The sequence below is a fragment of the Chelon labrosus genome (assembly GCF_963514085.1).
Source record: "Chelon labrosus genome assembly, chromosome: 4".
NCBI classification, from domain to species: Eukaryota; Metazoa; Chordata; class Actinopteri; order Mugiliformes; family Mugilidae; genus Chelon; species Chelon labrosus.
Genome location: NC_140340.1, coordinates 21134214 through 21145502, shown reverse-complemented (window position 1 = coordinate 21145502; position 11289 = coordinate 21134214). Strand labels below are relative to the sequence as shown.

Genomic DNA, 11289 nt, shown 5'->3' with positions numbered 1-11289 from the left:
TAGTCTGAGGACCCCGACTAAGCCAGTCTACTAAAATGCCTGACTAAAATTGGCAAAAAGTGACAATGGTTTCATTTTTACATACATACAAAATACAAAGAGCACATATATTCATTTTAATCATTAAGGCGTTACTCGCTTTTCAGTTTGTAGACATGATTTGAAATTTTTATTACATTTATGCTATTTTGTTTGTTTGTTTATTGCTTATTTTACATATTACTATTAGTGTTAGTGTTAGTATCAACAAAAAACTGAACTGTGTATTTTTATTGAAATTGTGGAAATAGTACTTGGCTAATGATGACTTCTTGATATTTCAGTACTACAAATAAATTGCAACCAAAAGATGTACAGAGAGTTGTGTTTTTTAAGTGTAAAAATAAACATGTCTGTGCCCTCTGGTGGACAATTAAAAAAAAAGTTACTAATGAAATAAGTGATTCATATCAGCTTGGCACCTTGTCTAAATCGCAAGTCAGCTAAATTTTATTCTGAACTGTTTTGATCCTGTGATCGAAAAACAGAATCAAAACAGTTTCCTCCAACTACAGGTGAGTATCTGGACATTAACATACCCTAGTCATTTGAGTTTTACCTGGATGACTGGGAACCTTCATAGACATGGTGTAAAAGTAATAACATCTACATATTTGTGTGAAGTAAATGAGACAATATTAGTTGATACCGTTAAACTCCAACAAGATGTTTCATAATCCTGCTTGTGTGACTCAGGTCCAGATCAGGTACGAGCCTTTGGTGCGAGCACACACCAGGTGTGAAAACTAGCTGTAAAAAAAAAAAAAAAAAAAAATCAGAAAACAGTTTCTGTTGATGGTCTCAGTTGTGTTCTCAAACATTTCAACACGTTGTCTCCTCAGGAATCTGAAGCAGATCTCAACATTCACATCATGTTCCTTGCATAACAGATGGAATTTGAAGATAGATGAGACTGCATTAAATGTCCTTTTTGTCATTTGAAACAAAAGCAGTACTAACATGCCTTGTAAAGTTAGCTGTAGAGACTGTATAAACATAATAGACAATCATACTGGAGCATGACACAGATTAATCTAGCCCTTTGACTTTTGTCCGTTCATGGGGTTACACAAAACACAAAAAATAAATAAAGGTACCGTATGAACCGTATGTTTTATCCAGCAGTCAAGCTCAGACTCATCAGACTGTTTGATCACTGCACTGTTAACTAATAATCAAAACAAATCAGAGCACAGAAATGAAAACAGTAACATTAAAAAAGGGGCCAAAAGATTTTGTTGATGGCCATATTTGGTCTATGGACTACTGTTTGACTACCAGTGATGTAGTGCCCAAATTCAATCCCATAAACAGATATTACTGAAAGCTGCTATGTCTTTTATATTCTATGTATTAAAAGGGCTTTTAATTCATCTGTATCCACCAAATTGTAGATTTGACGCTTTTTATCACAATTTCCAGTAATTTGTCAGTGTTATCATTATTCCTATGATATGATCATTAATGTGCAGAAATTAGATGTATTTACTATTTTGACTAAAAATAACGAAGAATGTCGAAAAAACAGTGTTTAACCAGTGGGCGGGGCTCCCTCCACTCTGCAGTCCCTGCTCTATCCTGATTGGCTGATTCCCCAGTCGTTCAGGGGGGGCTTAAAGATGGTGGGCTGATTAAAGTAGATTATGATGGGGCAGGGAGAAAGAGAGAGTGTGCAGGAATCAGTCTCCGGTTATCACAGCAATGGCTTCACTGAGGAAACGCTGCTGCATCCTCCTCCTCATCCTCCTATTAGTCTGTCTGCAGTCGTCTTCCTGTCTCCATCGACAACCGGCTGACAGGTAGGAGTAGAGATAGAAATGGACAGAGATTGTGGTTTTAGCTTCATGTTTGCTTAGATGTTTCACTGTGACTTTCTAATCTTTGACTCTTGATGCATTCAGCTCCAGCATTACTGGTGAGCCTCCACTGACCAGATCTGAGTAGCATTGTTGATCGTTATTATGCATTGTTTTAAAAAAACGTATGAAATGCATCTTTTGCTTATGGACAGAGGAACAAGCTGAAACATCTGCTTTGCATCTGCTGGGGATGTTGAGCCTGAATGCTGCAGCTAGTGTGCTATAAAACCAAAACTACTAGCTAAAAGAGGCAAAAAAAAAAAAAACTCTGTTCACCTGCAGAGCTGGTGAGAACGCTCTGTAGGTTTGTAGTTGATGCATCCATACCTTGTGATTTATGTCCACTGAATGGTTCCAATAGTTTCTGCTGAAGCTGTTTTTGACTACGCTACGCTTGACTAAGCCCTGTCCAAATTATGTAATTGGCCCTGCAGATCTTTGCCGGAGCATAATCAGTTCCCAATGGAGAGACTCCAGAGCAACATCCCACCACAGTAAATATTAGTGGGTGTGTGAAGTTGGTCTGCAGTTGGTTGCAAAGCCTCATCTATCATCATTGGTTACGTTTACAATAGTTCTTGAACCCGATCCATCACTCTGACAGAGATGAACTGTTTCTGTGGAGACTAAATTAAATAATCTTATCAGATTTATATGTTTACATCACAGACTGTAGAAAATATTGACGATGAGTCTTCAATTCCTCCCATTAGTTAAACAGTCGCTACTATCGATACGGGACACGCCATTTTGTGAATTTGGAGGCAGAGTCTGAGCAGTACTGTCTGAGAGTGAAGCCGCTTTACCATTGACTAATGACTAAAATGAAACTCAACAGAAAAATGGACTCTTGAACAAACATCAGCATTATATCAACTACGTCTGAAAAAAACTGTTGTGTACTCTTAGTTTGGCCGAAGGCTCATCCACTAACACAGAGGAGATTATGACCTATACTGCAGCTAGCCACCAAGGGTGCCCTGCGTGCTTTGGCTTCACGTTTGAGGAGCTGTCATGGCGTCCATCTTTTTTTACAGTCTGTGGTTTACATCAGAACATCCTGAACTTTATGGACAACTGCTGCTGTGGAGCATCAAGTCCACTGGATATAGAACACAAGGAGTTGTCTTCCCTAACTTCATCTCCAACACCAAACTGATAGAAGAAGATGACCAAGATGTCTCCACGTCTCTAATGTTGCTGTCCACATGGATTCCAGCTTGGTTCATCTTTTCAAACACTTGTTTCGACAGCTGGTTGTTTTACTACCTCCATGTTTCTGTTCCTCCTGGAAACTCGCCGCCTGATGTTTTCCCCAACATTTCTCTCTGAACTCCTTCAGCCACACGTTCCCATAAAGTCACTCAGGTTAAGCTGACCACTTTCTTCTGGTTGAAGCACAGTGGAGATCGTGCTTCTGCACCTGCTCCCCTGTAAACTCTGGAACGGTTTGCTTCTGCACATCGGGCAGGCTCAGACACTGTCTGTTTTTAGATACCACCATCTTAAAACTCTTTGGCATTTATTTCAGTTTGAGAGCTGCTCTTTTTATTGCGAAGATGTCTGTGAAGGTTCTGAGTCATCCAGGTCATGGTTTATTCAAAACAACAAAACTGAAACGAGGGCGTAGTCTTCAAGAAACTCTGTAAGTCCAGAGTTTCTTGAAGACGTTTCATCCAAGTCTGTGGTTCTAAAAGACCGGTGTTATCCATCTGAATGACTAGGGTCTGTTTAAAACACCTACTCCCCTCCAGTCTTTAAGACCTGAAGAAGCCACTTGGATTAAACTTGTTCAACAAACTCTACAAATCCAGTTGCCCTTGTTTCAGCTTGTTTTTTGGATTTACATTGTATTGTAGCAAGATGTGTTTTAATTTAGCATTTTTAAGCCCTTCCTATTCCTTTGTTTTTGCTTTGACTGTGTTTACAGCACTTTGGTTAGCGTTTGTTGTTCTTAAATGTGCTTTTTAAATAAAATGACTTTGACTTTTCAGTTGATGTTGAAACAGCGTCAGGAAGGTGGTAGTTCAACTGGATGATCATTTTGGAGGATGTGGTGCTATTTAACTGGATTCAATTACACACTGAAGTTTTTTGTCATTTAGCCTAGCCCACTGACAACATTGTCAAAATATTAGGAACGTGTGTCAGTTCAATAGTACTACAAACCAGAGAGTCAACAGCTCTCTCAGTTATTTTACATTAATGCTGAAAACCAGAACCTTCTTGAAGACACAATTCAGTACAGGACTGTTATATTACAAATTAATTCACTACAGTACCCGATGAAGTGGCAGAATTTTATATTATAACTGAGCATATGTAATATGTGTTTTTTTTTTGTCCCCACTGTTTTGGAGTCGACCCACAGTTATTTGTAGTGTGTGCAGCTGTTCAGGTTGAGAAGCTGTAAAATCTCCTTTTTGGCCGAGAGCCACCACGTCCTTCACAACCTCGTATCTGTGTGTGAGTGTATGATTGTGTAATCAGTGCCATCCACACAATCCACTGCTCTGACCCGGTAAGAGCAGATAAAGCTTCTTTTTTTTTTTGGCTGCAGGATGCGGTGAATCAGGGAGGATTTGACAGCTCCATTGTCTTTTTTTCTGTACATTTATCCCCAGACAGCCTTGTAGTGCACAGTTGGCTCCAGACTGGATTATTCAGACACAAGGCCACACTGTCCTTCATACCTGACCAGAGATACAGTCTCATATATATGTCAGTGATGTGTCCCCTTAAAACAACAGAAAATGAAATTCCATCATTAACTGAGGATGTGGTGTTATCAAACGGTTTGAATCAAGAAACCTATAGACCGTAGCAGAGTTTGTCAAACTGACTTAAAAGTGGCTGCTGAGGAGGAGAATGTTTAGGAGAATGAAAAACTGATGAGTTGAATAAATGTGGACCTGTGAATGGTTCTCATGGCTCCTGTCAGTGGGTGGGGTATATCAGGCAGCACATGAACTCAAAGTCGATGTTAGAAGCAGGAAAAATGTTCAAGTGGAAGTATTTGAGAGACTTTGACAGGAACAAAACAATGATGGATAGACGGCTGGGACAGAGCTGCTCCAGAACTACAGCTCTTTTAGGGTGTTCCTGGTCTGCAGTAGTCAGTACCAGTTAACAGTGGTCCAAGGAAGGAGAAGAACCAGAGACACGGTCATGGATGGACAAGGATCATTGACACGTACCACCTACCTAAGCATTCCTGCAGACCATGTCCAACCTTTCAGGGTGACAGTATTTCAGCAGGATAATGCTCCTTGGTTCAGGAATGGTTTGATGATGATTTTGCCTCCATCTCTATCCAATCCAGCATCTGTGGGATGTTCAGGACAAACAAGCCCGGTCCATGGAGGCTCCACCTCTCAACTTAAAGCAGGACTTAAAGGATCTGCTGCTAACGTCTTGGTGCCCATCTTCTTCTGCTCTGCGCTGTTTTATGGTTTTTGTGAATTTAAATGTAGTTTTCCCTCCTAAGAATGTGCACTTTGATCATCGTCATCAACGTTAAACTCAAGAATTAATTGAAGTCAGCTGTCGGATCTATCCACACAGTAGTTTTGATGCAGATTAGCTGTGTTATTTTAAAGAATAGAGAAGGATGATGTTCTTGTTGTTTTGCTCAATCCTGCACAAACAGCCTGATTCTCGTATCCAATCCATTATTTGTCACGGTCTCAGCAATCTAGGTCAGAGTGAGTCCTCTCAGCAGAGGTACACCTGTCCTACCTCTGTATCAGACGGATCACTGTGTCTCTTACCTTAAACACTAATCCACCGGGTCAGCAGCCGAGTCACTGCTCTGCTCAGATGCATTCTGGGTATCCTTGAAGGTCAATTCTCCTCTGTTTTAAATCTTTATCATTTATATAAACATATATTATTTAGCATCATGGCTTTTCTCTTTCTTTCTTTCTTTCTTACAAATTAGTAATAGTATAACAAGTTTAACACACACATCATTTACCTTTATTTCTTATTTCCTTTCTTTCTCTCACTGTCTGCCTTTCTTTCTTTATCACATTTAAAACTAATGTACTAACTTTAATACACATCCATGAGACACTGTTCTTTTCTGTGATGAGCACAGATCATCATCATTTAACTATTGTATTTTAGTTAGTTGTAAGTGACTCGTGTTGAAAAGGAAATCAAATTAATTGTATTTCTCTTTGTCTTTGCTTGATTTCTTTTAATTTTACCAGTTTAGATCCATTCCTTATAGACTGTTAGTGAGATACAATCACCGATATTCACTGAAAAAAAATAACTTATAATATACATTTATACTGTAATCTTATTTAATCTTCTCTATGGGATCGCCTTGCTGCATAAAACTCGATGTTCAAATGACGACTGACTTGAAAATAGGTAGAGAAAAAAAATTACACTGAAATGATTCTCCTCTTGCTTCTGTTCACAGTGCTGCCATCGCTCCACATCGTGGTAAGATCTATTAATCAGAAATTCAATGAATTATGCAGATGTTTCTAATCAAGCTTTAACAGTTTATAGTCATTTTCTGATCATTTCTTTTTACAATCATAAACTAGTGCAGTGAGAAGTTGAAGCACAGAGAAGGAGAGGTCCTTCTTACCCAATTTGCTTATTTAAATACACACGTTGTCTTTCAGACAAAGCCACAAAACACTTTTAAATAACAAATAACTTTTCACAGATGCACTAGCCAACATCTGTAATCAGACTTTGATCAGGTGAACCTCTGTTTCTCCAACATATCATTAGTTGAGTATCAAGGAAATTGGGTTATTTTCAACATTATATTTCAAAAGTAAATATCTGAAGTTGTTTAATAGCCAAACAACTATAAAATATATAAAATCTGTCATTTTATAAAACAATTTAATTAATTCAGTGTTTTTTCTCCAGATGAATGGAGCAGTGAAAAGATGAAGATGGAGGAGCGTTTGATTGTTTCACAGCAGCAGCTCAGCCGACGGCAGGTAATGGTCTTACATTCAAGTAATGTTATTGATTTTTAAGGCAATTAAAAATGCCACGTCTTTAGCCTTTATGAGAAGAGTGTGTCTGATGTCTCAAAGTCTACAAGAAATGCATCCACCAAACCATTGATTAAAGTGATTTCTGTCCTCAGCACTTAATATTTGCATTCGATATCTGATTTAGAGCAGGACTGTTATATTAGAATGAATTCACTGGTGTACCTAATGAAGTGGCAAGTGAGTGTATATTCCTTGTCCCAACAGTGTTTTGAGGCTTTGTGCTACTGAAAGTTGCATGAACTATTTGCAGCCCGATTTGACTTGATGTTATTCATGACTCGAAGGAGAGCTGAGTTGGTTCTGTTCTTCTGTTGGGAGGAGGAAGAGGAAGTAGGAAGAGACGCAAAAAAATCAAGACCGTCAGGCAGTTATTAACTTAATAATGATGAATTTATAGGCAGACATTTGAAATATCTAACCTTTATTTTCTCCCTTTTCCTCGTCATATGTTCTTGTCACCAACCTTGATTCCAGTCTCCGGATGGATCACGGAGGAAGTTACTTCAGATGTCAGGGGCTGCAGTTCCCTTCCCTCCTCTCAAGGTGGCGTAGTCTCCACATCATTAACTTTCACCTAACCACAATACATCACATCATGCATTCTACGTACATTTAAACCATGAATTTTTTTTTCTTTTCTACATCTATTAAATATACATTTTTATCAGTAAAAAGCTTGTGCCTTGTGGTACACATGCAACACTACGTATTAAAAACACACCAGTTTGACAGTTTGACTTTGAAAAGTTGGTTTTTGATTTTATTTTAGAGGAGAGCCATGACACTGCACTACTACTTCAGGTATTTTCTGATATTACATTTGTCTCCGTCCTCCAGGTGTTGTCCAATGGGGAGCCGTGTGTGTTGTTCCAGGCCAGGAAGCTTTCTCTCCGCTACGATAAGCAGAAGCAACTGGACCTGACGGAACAAGCCTTCTCTCCACAGAAACATGTCGACACCAGTCAGTCTGTCTGCCGCCAGGACAAAGCCAGGTATGTACACCTGTTTGTTTACCCATTTGTCCGTCTGATGTACATAAACCAATACAGTATGTCTATAAACAAAAGGTTCAAATATAAGTTATGCCTGAAGATAAAGTCCCACAGCAACGGGTGGCATCAAAACCTCAAATGGCTTTGTCACTGAAGTGTGACCCTCTGTCTGTTCTTCTGCAGACTGGTCATGAGGTTTGGAGACGTGGAGGATTTAAGAGGTCTCTCCATCAGGTGAGTCAAACTGTCAATCTGCCAACCACCGAGTGATAGTTTCTGTTATGAAGAGACGACTCCATCATTTCCCTGCATCGCAGATACTTTTAGGTGACACTGTACATGCACAGTTTGACTCTCTCTCTTTTTGTCCCAGCCTGCAGCTTTCCAACACTTTCTACGAGTCATCAGGTCAGTGGTGGTTCTCGGTGGACAGCGTCTCGCTGCTCTACAACACCTCTGAGGAGGCAGTGTTCAACGCCAGCGAGGTTTACGCTCCAGCCTCCTCCTCCTTCCGCTGCCTCCATGTCAGCAGCCTGCAGCGATACAGTGCCCTGCTGCTGCCCAGCACCGACCACGCTAGCCGCTGGTCTGTCACCTTCACCGACTTCCAGGTATCTGTTTGTTTGCCCAGCAAACTCAAGGAGTGGGACTAGGAAGGTACACCGACCCAAAACATTGTAAGGGTACCACTTTATACAGAACAGTAAAACAAATACGCCGCTTCCTCCTGATTTCTTCTAATTTTGTTTGTGTCAGATATTAAATTTTGTCAGATAGTTAAACAAAAATTTGATAAATTAGTTGGTGACATTGCTGTGGTGGAATCTGGACCACTATTCTTAAAAGAACAGCTTCAGTACCACCACACTGGAGGGTTTGTGAGGATGAAGTCCAGACAGAGAATCTTAATGTGGCTCAGATGTTGACGTAAAATGTTGAAGGAAGGTAGGACCCATGCAAGGAATGAGGATAACAATAGTTAGTTTAAAAAACTAACAGGACAAGGAAACATCAGAAAAGGATTGCTAAAGTTATGGCTTTGTGTTTAATTTTCAAATTTATGTAATGTTTACTCTTTTTTATCTCATGTGCGCTGTGTATGCAATGTAAGCTGTCTGCTGGTGCAATGCTGCAAATTTCCCCACTCTAGGATAAATAAAAAAATTAGCTTATATGTCCCTATCTTAATTTAAAACCTTTATTTCTTTATTTTACAGTCTGATGCAATGAGTGGGGTTGATCATTTCCTCACTGGACTGTATGTAAATACTAAAGCAATCAGCAATTGGAGTAAGCTTTGCGTGTCAGTAAAAATAAAGGGCTGATGTGATCCAGACACTATTTCATAAGCATATTAAATGCTAGTGTTGATATTCTTTATCAGTCGGGAACTCTGTCTTTAAATTGACCGTTTATTAAACCCTTTCTCTGATCATTTGCTATTCTCCAACACCTCCAACAGCTAGCACACAGAAACACAAACAGCTGACAGAAAATTCACCATTTGTCAGTCACAATTTGAGAAAAAAGACTAAAGGAGAACAATAAATTTGTGTTTAACACAATACTCTCCAAGAGGCAACCTGTATGGTGAAAAATATAGGAGATTATTGTGTGAGTCACACATGAAAACCAGATTAAGAATATCTGTTATGATGACTGAACATTAGTGGGAGGAACCTAATGTGATGTTTAAATATTATTTTGCATGAAGGTCATTATTTACTAGAATTTATAGGCATCCAAAACACAAACCGATCACTCTTGTATTTGCACGGTTATAATTTCACTTTCTCAGATAAGTTGGATTCTCACATTGTGTTGTGATGATAAATCTTTTTTTCCGTTCCCATCTTAGATCCAGGCGTTCAACGTTTCCTCTGGTAAGTTTTCTCCTGCCACTGACTGCGCTACCTTCCTGACACCTGCCATCCTGATGGGCCTTGTCACCTCCCTCATCCTCCTTCTCGTCCTGGCCTACGCCCTGCACATGGTCATCCACCTGAAACACATCGAGCACGACGACGAGCACAAGGCCGACGTCTACTTCCCAGACAACCCAGAAGAAGAGCTTGAACAGTGTGGCATGGAAAACATCACTGAGAAAAGTGTTCTGTAGAGTAAACGGGGAGATAATTATAGACTGCTTAAAAAAGAGAGATGCCTGATTTGATACCTGGCACTAAACTTATGAAGTGACATACATCTGGCATAGGATTTAATTTTTCTAAACAAATATTTGTAGTCTTTTGTAAGTTACCCATTTAATTTCTGTATTTGTTTTTTTAACAAATTTAATAAAAATATTGATTAAAAATTCACTTTTATTGTGTTCTTAATCTCGTTAAATCTTCTAGTGTTTGGTTTGTCTCCCAGTAGTGCAGACTCGTTGCCAGCCGCATGTCAAAACCAAATGTGGTAAAAATTACAACAACTTCAGCAAAGGCTGTTGAATGAATAAAGACTAAAAACACGATGATACAACAATCAACTTTCAGTTTATAACGTGTTCATTTTATTTATTTACAGTTTTTATTTCGAAGTAGCCTCTTTCCAAATCCTGTTCATGTGAAGAATGACCAACAATGAATAAATGATTTTTGAAGAAAGCAGGATGAAACATTTTGTATTCATGGGTCAAGTAAATGTATGACTTCACAGCTTATTGTTTTATTATTTGAGTGCATTTAGTTTATATTAAATATAAAGTTTTACTTATATACATGAACACATGAGTGGAATTTAGGGTGGCATAATCTTAAAACTGAAAAAGGCTGGTGTGCAATAACAGACAACCATTAGATGGAAGGAAAAACTAAGGATTTGAATAAGAAACACAAAAGATAATAATTAGATAATAGTGCAGTCATATTCAGCTAACTTCAGCCACAAGAAGAACAAATGAGTTGGCCACCAGTTGTTTAATTTATAGCAAAGGATCATTTACTATAAACTCCACTTATATTTCATACCTTTTGTATATGAATAATTCAGCTTGTAAAGTACTGAAAAACTAAATGCAGTAAAATAAAAAGTGTAATATTTGTCTCTGAATTGTAGCAGAATAGAAGAAAGTGATAATGTGGCATGAAAAGGAAAGAGTAACTGCACTTTCCAACACAAGACATCCATATTTTTATCCAATGCTGGGGTACATTCTGTAGTTTTTCAAATAAAAACTTTATAACTCAACTGAATTAGTAAATACAAAGTGAGGAAAAGAAATTGTATTTTAAAACTGAATTTAAATAAATGTACATTGATACGTTATGAGATAAGATAAAGAAGATAAGACTACTACTTCTCCAACTACTACTAATAATAACAACTACAGTTTGGTGAAAAAACAACCAAAGCTAATTAAAA

General features: G+C 38.5%; 1 protein-coding gene across 1 annotated transcript; it reads left to right on the top strand.

Annotated features, from left to right (window-relative positions):
* Window positions 1–1683: 1683 nt before the first annotated feature.
* Window positions 1684–10194, top strand: atp6ap1la (ATPase H+ transporting accessory protein 1 like a). Its single transcript, XM_084542487.1, has 8 exons — window positions 1684–1838; window positions 6331–6353; window positions 6798–6871; window positions 7406–7474; window positions 7769–7923; window positions 8107–8157; window positions 8297–8534; window positions 9782–10194. The coding sequence occupies exons 1-8, from the start codon at window positions 1741–1743 to the stop codon at window positions 10040–10042; spliced, it is 969 nt and encodes a 322-aa protein (XP_084398613.1). The 5' UTR covers window positions 1684–1740; the 3' UTR covers window positions 10043–10194.
* The last annotated feature ends 1095 nt before the right edge of the window (window positions 10195–11289 follow it).

Excerpts from the sequence above, each read along its gene's own strand:
- atp6ap1la (XM_084542487.1), top strand. The coding sequence starts at position 1,741 with ATGGCTTCACTGAGGAAACGCTGCTGCATCCTCCTCCTCATCCTCCTA. Across the intron at positions 6,354-6,797 it reads TGCCATCGCTCCACATCGTG|ATGAATGGAGCAGTGAAAAG; the intron begins GTAAGATCTATT and ends TTTTTTCTCCAG. Across the intron at positions 8,535-9,781 it reads TCACCTTCACCGACTTCCAG|ATCCAGGCGTTCAACGTTTC; the intron begins GTATCTGTTTGT and ends TTCCCATCTTAG.